General features: G+C 43.7%; 1 protein-coding gene across 16 annotated transcripts in view; it reads left to right on the top strand.

The window, feature by feature from the left end:
- The window catches only part of FNBP1 (formin binding protein 1), a gene marked incomplete at its 3' end in the record, with an annotated part of 375,759 nt that overhangs the window by 254,370 nt on the left and 106,737 nt on the right, over positions 1–14,652 (top strand). For all 16 annotated transcript variants that reach the window (XM_082263065.1, XM_082263071.1, XM_082263068.1 and 13 more), the window contains exons 7-8: positions 12,454–12,582; positions 13,866–14,012. In XM_082263065.1, coding sequence (XP_082119191.1) covers positions 12,454–12,582; positions 13,866–14,012 — 276 coding nt within the window. The remainder of the gene's footprint in view (positions 1–12,453; positions 12,583–13,865; positions 14,013–14,652) is intronic.

Raw genomic sequence — 14,652 nt, 5'->3', positions numbered from 1 at the left:
TAGTGTCCCCATTGGAAGATTTCCCCTCTATTACTTTTCTGGAGACAACCCAAACGTTGGGATTTTCTTTTACTATCACTTTAAGGCCCCTTTCACACTGGCGGACCGTTCAGATCCGCCTATCAGTTTTTCAGGCAGATCTGAACGCCCCATGCATCTCTATGGGGCATCGGATGTCAACAGAGGCATGTCCGCTGACATCCGATCCGGTCCATCAAATCTGGATGGATGGAAATCCTATTTTCCATTCGTCCAGTAGATCAGATCGGATGGGATTGGATGAGAATGGACAGGCGGTCCGTTCTCATCCGATTCCCCCATAGGGAACAGCGGGGACCTGACAGCTCCATCTCTGCACACAGCGCGGAGACAGAGCTGCCATTCGCCTGCTCAGCGGGGGATCAGCAGAGCGGCAAGTGTGAAAGATCCCGACAACAACAGGAAAATAATATTATGTGCTCACCAGAAGGAATGGACCCAAAATACTGTATAGTAAATGGGTCAAACGGGCTCACATGGTATATGGTGGGTCTCCAAGCCAGTGCTGCAATCTCGGATGTTCCAGTATACAATCACAAGACGAATGTAGGAGGATGAAAGCTCTCATTCACCAGATGACATAAACCAAACGGAGCAAACATAGTGTGAATCCGCTTAAAAAGATTTATTAATAAATGAGAGAATACACTTACAGACATGCAGGGGTATGAGCACATATAAGGGACGCACAAATCAGGATGTCTTTGGCTTGGTACTGACGCGTTTTTTCACAGATGACTTTATGAAAGGATATTGCCAGATATCCTTTGATAAAGTCATCTGTGACGAAACGCGTATACCATGTGAGCCCGTTTGACCCATTTACTAAACAGTATTTTGGGTCCATTCCTTCTGGTGAGTGCATATTATTATTTCCCTGTTGGTGTCAGGATCTGGCGTTTAGTGTGATCACACACATCACCCTGGATTATAGTCTTCACCTTTTGCACTTGGGACTCATATTTTGTATTCACTTTTAATTATTCATTCGTTTTATTTGAGTGATTTTTTTGCAATTATAACACTTCGTTTTCAACACTTTATATATTTTTTTAGACATAAAAATGACTTCAAGAGAGAACACAAGAGGGCGCCTCTAAGTGTAGCAGTTTACAGCTACACTTAGAGGTGTCCTTTTGTGTTTTCTCTCTCTAAGTCATTTTTATGTCTACTGGGGTTAAAAAGGAGACATGTGTAAATCCTTTGCTAAACATAAACATATAGACTGTATTTTTGCTATAAACAAATGGTTCTTGATGCAGGTTTGGCCCTGTTCTGTACGGGAGAAACTTGCATGGCTCTGCCCAGCTGATGAACAAAAAACCTTTTGCTTTGTGTTAGGTTGTACATGCTGTACCTTCATTAGGTTGTACATGCTGTACCTTCATTAGGTTGTACATGCTGTACCTTCATTAGGTTGTACATGCTGTACCTACATTAGGTTGTATATACTGTACCTTCATTAGGTTGTACATACTGTACCTTCATTAGGTTGTACATACTGTACCTTCATTCGCTCTCTGTACTCCTCTAATAAAGTCATAGGAAATCTGACGTTATTCCAGTAAAATAATACATATAATTTGCATTTCAGCATGCCCTCGTTAAGTTATTTAAAAGGAAATGATGATATCAAGTGTCTAATAGGGATTTGACAAGTCCTAATTAATATACCTAATGACACGTACTTCCAGCACCCATAATTAACAGACTGCGTGGGGCTGTCTACAGGGAATAGAACATGTTCTGGCTTTTCTTTCTGCTTTGGCTGGCAGAAGAGACAACATAATTGTAAAATCTTTCCGTCATGGCTGATTAAAGCGGACCTGTCATTGGAAGGTAGGCAGAAAACAGTAGGGTAGAGATGAGTAGTTTTTTTTTTCCAGTTTTGGCAAATTCGGCTTTAAGGGGCCAATTTGCACTTTTGTGTCTGCAATTCAACTGCGTTTTATTTGCACTTTTCAATGCGCGTTATCACGCAATTCCACTGTGTTTTCCTAAATGTTAAAGTTTTACTAAACCTAGGACCTTGCATTCACTATATCTGGTCTCCCCAGGAGCCTGCATTCACTATATCTGGTCTCCCCAGGAGCCTGCATTCACTATATCTGGTCTCCCCAGGAGCCTGCATTCACTATATCTGGTCTCCCAAGGTGCCTGCATTCTCTATATCTGGTCTCCCCAGGATCCTGCAGTCACTATATCTGGTCTCCCCAGGAGCCTGCAGTCACTATATCTGGTCTCCCCAGGATCCTGCAGTCATTATATCTGGTCTCCCCAGGAGCCTGCAGTCATTATATCTGGTCTCCTCAGGAGCCTGCAGTCACTATATCTGATTTCCCCAGGAGCCTGCAGTCACTATATCTGGTCTCCCCAGGACTCTGCATCCACTATATCTGGTCTCCCCAGGACTCTGCAGTCACTATATCTGGTCTCCCCAGGAGCCTGCAGTCACTATATCTGGTCTCCCAAGGAGCCTGCAATCACTATATCTGGTCTCCCCAGGAGCATGCAGTCACTATATCTGGTCTCCCAGGAGCCTGTATTCACTATATCTGGTCTCCCCAGGAGCCTGCATTCACTATATCTGGTCTCCCCAGGACCCTGCAGTCACTATATCTGGTCTCCCCAGGACCCTGCAGTCACTATATCTGGTCTCCCCAGGACCCTGCAGTCACTATATCTGGTCTCCCCAGGAGCATGCAGTCACTATATCTGGTCTCCCCAGGAGCCTGCAGTCACTATATCTGGTCTCCCACAGTGCACAGAACATGAAAATGCAATTATTTTAGTAAATATAAACTGCTAAATACCTTTTCTTATCAGCAGTATATATCAGTCTTGTGATTTCTATCAGTGTCTGATTAAAGCTTGTAGGAGGAGTTTTCAGACTGCACTGTCTGTCCTATCAGGATGCAGGACCCCTGACCCTCTGTCTGGACTGTGCTGATTGGCCCTGTGCTGATCATTTGCACCCTCCCAAGAAAAAAAATAAACTCTCTAGCAATGCACACCAAACTGAGCATGTGCAGCTTGACTCCAGTAATGGGGACAGTGCAAGAAGAGGAGGATCTGTGCATACAGGATCCAACAGCCTTTTTACACAATGCAGAGGATTAACCCCTTAGGTTTCACAGTGAGTATAGCAAGCATTCTTTACAGCATATACTGATTTTACTGCTGTGGGGCTAGTAACACTTTATATGTAGCATTTACCAGTCAGCAGTCAGTTTGGAAGGTCTGGCAATGCATCAAATGCAGGTCAAAACATCCAGTGGTTGTAAACGATCACCTTGTAAAACAACCCATTCAGTTTAAGTGTCGGTTCACAGCAGACCATTGTTCTCTCAGGAATCAATACAGAGCGCCTCTGTTCCTCCTATTTAGGAACAGGGGTCTCTGTGTTGATTTCACAAGCCCACCCCCCCCCCCCACAGTTAGATAACACCCCCTAGGCCAGTGATGGTGAATATTGGCACCCCAGATGTTTTGGAACTACATTTCCCATGATGCTCATGCACTCTGCAGTGTAGTTGAGCATTATGGGAAATGTAGTTCCAAAACATCAGGGGTGCCAAGGTTCGCCATCACTGCCCTAGGCTCACATTTAACCCTTTGAGCGCCCCTGAGTTAACCCCTTCCCTGCCACTCTCATTAGTACAGTAACAGTACATATTTTTAGCACTGATTACTGTAGTAATGTCACTGGTCCCCCGAAAAGTGGCAAAAATGTCAGTTAGGGATCCCATCTGTCCCCCTCAATGTTGGAGTGCCGCTAAAAATAACTGATCGCCACCATTACTAATAATTAAATAAAAATGACATAAATCTTTCCCCTAGTTTGTAGACACGATTATCTTTGCGCAAACCAATCAATATACGCTTATTGGGATTTTTTTTTTACCAAAAACATGTGGCAGAATACAAATTGGCCTAAAATGATGAAAACATTTGATTTTTAAAATTTTTTTGGGGAATGTTATATAGCAGAAAGTAAAAACTATTGTTTTCTATATCGTTTATCGACAGACGCAGCTCCTTATCTTCATGACTCATAGGGCTATGCTCCTCCTTCTATGAGTCATGAAGATAAGGAGTTGCGTCTGTCGATGAACATCAGAGAAAAGGATTTTACGGTAAGTTATTACAAAAATCTAGTTTTCTCTATCGTTCGACAGACGCAGCTCCTTATTTTCATGACTCATAGAAGGAGGAGCATAACCCTATGAGTCATGAAGATAAGGAGCTGCGTCTGTCCATGAACTTCAGAGAAAATGATTTTACGGTAAGTTCTTTAAAAAATCCAGGGGTTTTTTTTTTTCAGAATGTTTGCTCTTTTTGTTTATAGCGCAAAAAATAAAAAACGCAGAGGTGATCAAATGCCACCAAAAGAAAGCTCTGTTTGTGGGAAAAAAAGGACATCAGTTTTATTTGGGTGCAGCGTCACACGACCACGTAATTGACCATTAACCACTTGCCGACCTCCCACAGTATATTTACTGCGGCAGTCAGCCCCGTATAGGCAAAGTGACGTAGTACTTTGTTGCTCGCCTGAGAGCCTCTAGGGGGCGAGTGCGGGCCGCCGGAGGCGCGCTCCCGCCCGCGCTCGTTCCCTGACATGTCCACGCGTGTGACCGGTGGACCCGATGTCCGCCGGTCACTCGCGATCTCCCGGTGCAGAGGGAGAAAGGCAGGCGGCTGATGTAAACAAAGCCGCCTGTCATTCTCCCTGGTGTAACTGCATAACTGATGTAGAATCATATGTCTCTGTGGTTACATCACTAGCCACGCCCTTTTACAGTTAGAATCACGCCCCTAGGGACACACTTAACCCCTTGATTACTAATAAAGTTAACCCCTTCCCTGCCAGTGTCATTTTTACAGTAACAGTGCATATGTATAGCACTGATTACTGCAGTAATGTCACTGGTACCCCCAAAAGTGTCAAAAATGTCAGTCAAGGGTCCGATCTGTCCGCCGCAATGTCGCAGTCCCGCAAAAAAAATTGCAGATCGCCGCCATTACATTACGTTTAAAAAAAAAAAATGACAAAAATCTTTCCCTTAGCTAGTAAACGCAAACCAATCAAAATACGCTGATTGCGATTTTTTTTTTACCAAACATATGTAGCAGAAAACAAATTGGCCTAAAATGTTAAAAAATTTTAATTTTTACATTTTTTTGGGGAATTTCATATAAAAAAATCTGAAAAATAGTGTTATTTTTTCATAATTGTCTCTCTTTTTTTGTTTATAGCGCAAAAAGTAAAAATCGCACAGGTGATCAAATACCACCAAAAGAAAGCTGTTTGTGGGAAAAAAAGGACGTCAAATTCGTTTAGGTACAGCGTCGCAAGACTGCGCAATTGTCCGTTAAAATCACGCAGTGCCGAATCGCAAAATAGGCCCTGGTCAGGAAGGGGGTAAAATCTTCCAGGCTTAAGTGGTTAAGGGGGAAAATCTTCCTGTCCAGAAGTTGTTAAAGAATAAAACCTAATTGCATGCATAAAGCTTTGGTCCAGTTTTTTCCAGCTGAAGTTATTTAGCCCTTACAGCTACCTTCCCTAGTCGTCTTCTTCGTCTCGATATGCTCTGTGCAAAGTAATAGGGTTCTCTTTAATCTCAGCAATGAGACATTGTTTTGGCCACCTCTGTTTAGCAGAGTCCTTAGACTTTCTGGCACGGCTTTCAAGTTTCCATCTCCCATGAATAAAGTGTTCCATCCGCTACTGCAGCTTCACAGATTAGTTGTTTGGAAACGATTGTCTGTGTATTCAGGTCATGGATCAAGCCCAGCATGGGGCTTGTGAAGATCACAGCGTAAGCGAGGAAGCAAACTCTGTCCAATTAGTAGTCCTGTTTACCTGCCTACGTGGCCTTCATGGATGACCGGACCATTCTTAGTAGACAGGTTGCTATAGAGGAGAACCAAAGGTAGGGTGACCCAAACTGGGAAGTAGTAAAGGTAAAAACATTTCCTGAAAAAATTACCCTAATTTACTTTCTTGATCTTTAAAATGGACCCATATTGAGAGAAAATAGGAAATCAGAAAATGCTAGGTACCTGGTTGTCTATGGCTTCACTACTTTGAGATGTTGACCTAGAACAAGCATGCCAATCAAAAAAATCAGAACCTATGCTCTGGAGCGATATCAGAACTTATGCTCTGCATGCTAGTTTTGAGTCTGAGACTTAAGCCCCGTACACACGCAACGATTATCGGCCGACCGATCGTCCGTCTTTTGTCCAGAGTTGTGTTTTGTTGGTTGGAATGTGCCTAGACTGCACACAAATTTTCTCGCCCGACATAATTCTACTTCAGAAGTGATGTCATGTGTTGGTTTGCTTTCTTTGTGTTCTTTCTTCTCTGAGCATGCCCAGACTTGCTCATTAGATTTTTCCCTGTCGAAATCTGTACTGACTGCACGAAAATCGGCCGTGTTTTGACGTCGGACCAGTGGCGTAGCGTGGGGGGTGCAGGGGGGGCCGGCCGCACCGGGCGCAACATCTGGGGGGGGCGCATCCGCAGTGTCACTCTGTCTGTCTGACTCTGACATACACAATTCACACACTGTCTGCGGCTGCCTCCATCTTTAGGCTGGGAGATGTCCAGCGAAGCCGCCCTATGGCTGAAAATGGCGGAGCGGGGCGGGGCGGGGCGGGGCTGGACTGTGCCTCACCTATCCATTGGTGTAGGGTGGGGTGGCGTTGCAATGATCTCTCTGCATTGAGAGGGGGCACGCTGGTAATTCTGCATTGAAAGGGGACACGCTGGTCATTCTGCATTGAACGGGGCTCACTGGTCATTCTGCATTGAACGGGGGCTCGCTAGTCATTCTGCATTGAATGGGGGCACGCTGGTCTCTCTGCATTGGAAGGGGGCTCGCTGGTCATTCTGCATTGAAAGGGGGCATGCTGGTCAGTCTGCATTGAAAGGGGGCACGCTGGTCATTCTGCATTGAAAGGGGGTACGTTGGTCATTCTGCATTGAAAGGGGGCACGGCACTGGTCACTCTGCATTGAAAGGGGGCACGCTGGTCATTCAAACTTGTATTTAGATGCATTTTATTTTAATTACATCAGTATTTTCATAACAAACAATACATGTGCTTAGGGGGTAAGGGTTTCTTTAACTAATCTAGTGGAAGAGACTTGAGTGCTAAAATCCCATGGGTTAGGGGGCGCAAATTATTTGCCTTGCCCCGGGTGCTGACAACCCACGCTACGCCACTGCGTCGGACAAACATTTTATAGCCTGCACACCAGATTTTTGTTTGTTTGTTTGTTCAGAAGCATCATACTAACAAGCCGAAAATTGGCAGATGGGTCGTCGGACGAAAATTCCCTGCCAATTTTCGACGCGTGTGTACGAGGCTTTAGAATCTATCAAACCCTGGGGATCAGTATGACAGAGATCAAGTCAGTTTAGTAGGAGAGGTATGCATGGCAGCCTCCATATCTTCTCCAACCCAAAATGTGGATACCACATACACTATATTACCAAAAGTAAAAAATGTTGCAAGGACTAAAATTTCCACTTTAACAAGATTACAGCATCCATAATCCAGGCCCACCCGCTCCTCCTGCTTTGGCCGTGATGATCTTGCTTGACTTTCTGCTAAGTCGCGGTGTCCCCAGCTCTCTGTTTGGGGAGACATGGGGACCACATTGGTAGTAAGGGGATGGGTGTCCGGGGACTGAACTACACTATCTTACCAAAAGTATTGGGACACCTGCCTTTACACGCACATGAACTTTAATGGCATCCCAGTCTTAGTTCGTAGGATTCAATATTGAGTTGGCCCACCCTTTGCAACTATAACAGCTTCAACTCTTCTGGGAAGGCTGTCCACAAGGTTTAGGAGTGTGTCTATGGGAATGTTTGACCATTCTTCCAGAAGCACATTTGTGAGGTCAGTCACTGATGTTGGAGCGAATGCCTGGCTTGGAGTCTGCATTCTAATTCATCCCAAAGGTGTTCTATCGGGTTGAGGTCAGAACTCTGTGCAGGCCAGTCAAGTTCCTCCACCCCAAACTCGGTCATCAATGTCTTTATGGACCTTACATGGTGCACTGGTGCGCCATCATGTTGGAACAGGAAGGGCCAACCCCAAACTGTTCCCACAAAGTTGGGAGCATGAAATTGTCCAAAATGTCTTGGTATGATGACGCCTTAAGAGTTCCCTTCACTGGAACTAAGGGGCCAAGCCCAACCCCTGAAAAACAACCCCACACCATAATCCCCCCTCCGCCAAATGATTTGGATCAGTGCACAAAGCAAGGTCCATAAAGACATGGATGAACAAATTTGGGGTGGAGGAACTTGACTGGCCTGCACAGAGTCCTGACCTCAACCTGATAGAACACCTTTAGGATGAATTAGAGTGGAGACTGTGAGCCAGGCCTTGTCGTCCAAAATCAGTGCCTGACCTCACAAATGCACTTCTGGAAGAATGGTCAAACATTCCCATAGACACACTCCTAAACCTTGTGGACAGCCTTCCCAGAAGAGTTGAAGCTGTTATAGCTGTAAAGGGTGGGCCAACTCAATATTGAACCCTACAGACCAAGACAGGGATGACATTAAAGCTCATGTACGTGTAAAGGCAGGCGTCCCAATACTTTTGGTAGGATAGTGTAGTTCAGTCCCCGGACAGCCATCCCCTTACTAACAGTGTAGTCCCCACGTCTCCCCAAACAGAGAGCTGGGGACACGGCGACTTAGCAGAAAGTCAAGCAAGATCAACACGGCCAAACCAGAGCGGGTGGGCCTGGATTATGGATGCTGTAGCCTTGTTTAAAGAGAAAATTTTAGTCCTTGCTAATTTTTTTCAGATATATGCATACAATGGATCAGCTTGATGTAATTCATTTTATCAATGTGTGTTCATTTTCCAAATAATCTTTTATTATATAAATGGTGTGTAACTGTATATTTAAATGGGAGTAACCATATTTATTCCTTGCATCCATGCTTTTTGCTTTGCAGTGCCACACAATAATAGTGATTTACTGCTTCTTCTCACAATGCATGTCAGAGTCAGCTAACTCACTAAAAACAATGCTCACCATGTGTGGCTAATATCTTATTTCAATAGAAACACAGGGAGTTTGTATAAAGCTATGTCTAGTGCAGAGCTCCCTCTAGTGGTTGTTTCTACAAATTTCTACACTTAGTATAGTATGACATCTATTGTGGATGTCACGTCACTTACATTAAGATAAATACTGCAGTAACAACTTCGGATATATACTCACGGAAGCTGGGCTCACACTTATGTGAATTGGATGGGGGTTTCCCCGCATGCAATTTGCATGACTGGAGAGTGTGACCGGCTCTTAATAGAGACGGTTCACACAGCTCTGGGACGGCCGCGGTTTGCACTGGAAAAGGGTCCTGTGCGTCTTTGGCTCTGTTTCAGGTCCAAATTCGGGCAAAAATTTTCACCTGAAATGGAGATCAGGAACGCACTGGATCCCCTGCTTCGTGAACCTGGCCTGAGAACAAACCATACTTACCCTGTCACTGAATTTACTCAAAGCTTTCCCTTTACGGCTCATTCACAGCATACAATGAGAACAACTGATTTTATCCAACATATGTTGTCAGTGGCAGGAATTATACCCCCTTGTTGTTGTCAGTGGCAGGAATTATACCCCCTTGTTGTTGTCAGTGGCAGGAATTATACCCCCTTAATGGTGTCAGTGACAGGAATTATACCCCATTGTTGTCAGTGGCAGGAATTATACCCCATCGTTGTTTGTCAGTGGCAGGAATTATACCCCCTCATTGGTGTCAGTGGCAGGAATTCTACCCCATCGTTGTTTGTCAGTGGCAGGAATTATACCCCCTCATTGGTGTCCGTGGCAGGAATGATACCCCCTCGTTGATGTCAGTGGCAGGAAGTATACCCCAACATTGTTGTCAGTGGCAGGAATTATACCCCATCATTGGTGTTATTGGCAGGAGTTCTCTCCAAAATTATGAACAGCCTTGAGGCACCCTTTAAATAATGGACAATCTCAAGGCACCCTCCAAAATTATGAACAACCTTGAGGCACCCTTTAAATAATGGACAATCTTAAGGCACCCTCCAAAATTATGAACATCCTTGAGGCACCCTTTCAATAATGGGCAATCTCAAGGCACTCTCCAAAATTATGAACAGCCTTGAGGCACCCTTTCAATAATGGACAATTTCAACGCACCCTCCAAAATTATGAATAGCCTTGAGGCACCCTTTAAAACAATGGACGATCTCAAGGCACCCTCCAAAATTATGAACAGCCTTGAGGCACCCTTTCAATAATGGACAATCTTAAGGCACTCTCCAAAATTATGAACAGCCTTGAGGCGCCCTTTCAATAATGGGCAATCTCAAGGCACCCTCCAAAATTAAGAACAACTTGAGGCACCCTTTCAATAATGGGCAATCTCAAGGCGTCCTCCAAAATTATGAACATCCTTGAGGCACCCTTACAATAATGGACAATCTCAAGGCACTCTCCAAAATTATGAACAGCCTTGAGGCGCCCTTTCAATAATGGGCAATCTCAAGGCACCCTCCAAAATTAAGAACAACCTTGAGGCACCCTTTAAATAATGGGCAATCTCAAGGCACTCTCCAAAATTATGAACAGCCTTGAGGCACCCTTTCAATAATGGACAATTTCAACGCACCCTCCAAAATTATGAACAGCCTCGAGGCACCCTTTAAAACAATGGACGATCTCAAGGCACCCTCCAAAATTATGAACAGCCTTGAGGCACCCTTTCAATAATGGACAATCTTAAGGCACTCTCCAAAATTATGAACAGCCTTGAGGCACCCTTTCAATAATGGGCAATCTCAAGGCACCCTCCAAAATTAAGAACAACTTGAGGCACCCTTTCAATAATGGGCAATCTCAAGGCGTCCTCCAAAATTATGAACAACCTTGAGGCACCCTTTAAATAATGGGCAATCTAAAGGCACTCTCCAAAATTATGAACAACCTTGAGGCACCCTTTAAATAATGGACAATCTCAAGGCACCCTCCAAAATTATGAACAACCTTGAGGCACCCTTTAAATAATGGGCAATCTCAAGTCACCCTCCAAAATTATGAACAACCTTGAGGCACCCTTTAAATAATGGGCAATCTCAAGGCACTATCCAAAATTATGAACAACCTTGAGGCACCCTTTAAATAATGCACAATCTCAAGGCACCCTCCAAAATTATGAACAACCTTGAGGCACCCTTTAAATAATGGGCAATCTCAAGGCACTGTCCAAAATTATGAACAGCCTTGAGGCACCCTTTCAATAATGGGCAATCTCAAGGCACCCTCCAAAATTATGAACAACCTTGAGGCACCCTTTAAATAATGGGCAATCTCAAGGCACTGTCCAAAATTATGAACAGCCTTGAGGCACCCTTTCAATAATGGAAATTCTCAAGGCACTCTCCAAAATTATGAACAGCCTTGAGGCACCCTTTAAATAATGGACAATTTCAACGCACCCTCCAAAATTATGAATAGCCTTGAGGCACCCTTTAAAACAATGGACGATCTCAAGGCACCCTCCAAAATTATGAACAGTCTTGAGGCACCCTTTAAAATTATGGACAATCTGGGAGCACCCCATTCTATAACGTAAAAACTATTCTAATAGTTTTACACAATGCAGCAACATCCACACACATAGGACACCCAACGTTAGAGGTGATTTATTCTTCCAAAGCAAATACACTTTTGCAAACTAGTACTGACTGGTATCCGTTTTTCTTCACTCAGCTAATGTGACCCCAAAAATTGATAGAGAGAGGCAGGGGAGGGTCAAACAAGGATTCTATGCAGCCATCTCACATCCTCCTATCAACTGTTGATGTCATTGGTCGTTAGGAGGTCGGCAGGTAGAAGGTCCTAATGGTGCACAATGAAAACTTGTGCCTTTGTGTACCTAGAAGGAAGGCTTCATCCACCTTCCGGTTTGTATACAATTTTTTTGCCAATTTTTAAGGCATTTTGCCAAGACACCCCCAAAAAAAGACCTCAAGGCACCCCAGGGTGCCAGGGCACCCTGGTTGGAAAAGGCTGCTTTAGAGGATAAGTGCACTTTAAAATATATAATTTTCTACTGGCAAAAAAAAAATTAGAAACCAGGGCCCCCCTCTTCCTGAAGAAAAGTTCTTCTCCGACTCTGTCTTCACCTTGGCTCTGGATTCTGATTCTGTTCAGGGTCGATTGTATCTAGAAGTGTCCTTTGTGTGCCTTAATATAGCTCCAAAGTAAATGTTTGGTCCCTTCCATTTAACTACAGTACAAAAGGCCAAAAGACAAGGATGATATATTGATATATTATGTTACTAGAATGACCGTTGAATCTGTCTAATCCACTTTTTCTTTTTTCTTTTTTTTTTCATGCAGGCACGACAGCAAGCTCAGATCCGTCATCAGATGGCAGACGACAGTAAAGGGGATTATTCTTCAGTGTTACAGAAGTTTAACCGCGAGCAGAATGAGCACTATCACACACACATGCCATCCATCTTCCAGGTGGGGTATAGGCTTGTCACTTAATAGCAGACCTGTTACACTAAGATGTCTTATACAGCGGGTAAAAAAAAGTATTGAACATGTCACCATTTTTCTAGGTTAATATATTTCTAAAGGTACTATTGACATGAAATTTTCAGCACATGTTGGTACCAAACCCATACATGCTCAAAAAGCAAACAAGTTCAGAAATTAAGTTATGTGTAATAAAATGCAATGACACAGGAAAGAAAGGGAGGTGCAAAAAATGCATGGCAAGGTTTACATTTTATACTCCTGCCTGATTGGTGGGTGTAAATGGCTGCTAGACAAGACCCCATCATGGGGTAGGGGAAGTGGTGCACCGAAATTTCGGCAACCAAAGTTTTCAGCCGAAGATGGACTTATCCCATTTCGGGGAAAAACGGGTCATATATGTCGAAAAATAATGGCCGTCGCAGCATCAGCTTTCACTTTAATTTATATGGTGTGTGATTGGCTGCGGCCAGCTCCCGAGACCCGCCGTTTGTACCTCCTCGCCCGCCCTGTGCTAGACTGGTTGCTAGAATCGCCAGCCGCCTGGCGTCTAGCAACCAGTGACGTCACAGTCCAGAGAGGAAAGAGAGGCTGAGAAGAGGACTCAGCATGCAGAGCGGAGGAGGATCTTCCTCGTCCTCCTCCGCACCTATGATATGTTAGAAAATAGATAGAAATGATAGAAAAAACTATTTTAAAATCATTTGGGGGAAAAAAGTCATTTTCGGTTTCGGTTTTCGGCCAAGGGCATCCTGAATTTTCGGTTTCCGTTTTGGGCCAGAATTTTCCTTTTGGTGCATCCTTAGGTAGGGGGGTAGGCTTATAGCCCAAAATCTATTTTCTAACTGGAAAATTAGGGGGTCATCTCATACACCCTGTCGTCTTATACACAGGCATATACGGTATTAATATTTTTTAGCAGAGGCCCTAGAGAATAAAATTGAAGTAGTTGACATTTTTTATGTCATACAGTATTTGCGCAGCAATTTTTCAAACACAATTTAAAAAAAAAAACTTTCATGAATTAAGAAAAAAAAAAAAAAAACAAGTTACGAAGGAACTTATCTGAAGACCAGCACAGGTACATACCGGTATCACCAGGCAATTTATTAATACCTTTACAAGGGCAGAAGCACACACAACAAATGTAGGTTCATCACTTGATTTGTAAAGTGTGTGTTTGGGAAAAGATATTTATTTCTCTTTACCTGACCCTGGTGTGATTGGACAAGCAGTACACTATTCTTACTGTCTGCAATATTCTTTAGAAACTGCAAGATATGGAGGAAAAGAGGATAGCACGGCTGGGGGAATCACTGAAAATGTATTCCGAAATAGACCGCCAAGTCATCCCAATCATCGGCAAATGTCTTGATGGAATCACAAAATCTGCAGAGTCCGTCAACGAGAAGCAGGTAGGAGCTTGAGTTTGGATTCGTATTCCAAGCCCTCCACTGTTCCCTGTTCTCCCTTCCTTTCATTTATTCTTTTCCTTTCCTTACTTCCTACCTTCCCTTCTTCTCTCCTTTTTGTTCTTTCATGCCTTCCTTCCCACCCTTCATCTCTTCGTTCCTTTCCTCCCATCCATTTCTTCTTCGTTCTTTTCCTCCCATCCATTTCTTCTTTGTTCCTTTCCTCCCATCCATTTCTTCTTCGTTCTTTTCCTCCCGTCCATTTCTTCTTCGTTCCTTTCCTCCCATCCATTTCTTCTTCGTTCCTTTCCTCCCATCCATTTCTTCTTCGTTCCTTTCCTCCCATCCATTTCTTCTTCGTTCTTTTCCTCCCATCCATTTCTTTTTCCTCAATCATCTCTACCTTCAATATTCCCATCCCTTCTTTTTCATTTCTTTTCCTGCTTTCCAATCTTCTCATCTTCCCTCCCTTCTTTCCTCTGTTCTTTTGTTTTTTATTTCTTTCCTTCCATAAAGCGGCGTCAAACCCAAAAACAAAAATTTAACATATTGCAGCTTACCGGTTCTTAAGGTGGCGGCTGCATTCGTTTTTTTTTTTTTGTAGATTTTTTTTGTTAATTTTCACCTGGTGATCCAGCCAATT

This window comes from Pelophylax lessonae, assembly GCF_965119305.1.
Source record: "Pelophylax lessonae genome assembly, chromosome: 7".
Classification (NCBI taxonomy): domain Eukaryota; kingdom Metazoa; phylum Chordata; class Amphibia; order Anura; family Ranidae; genus Pelophylax; species Pelophylax lessonae.
This window is presented reverse-complemented; position numbering and strand designations above follow the sequence as displayed.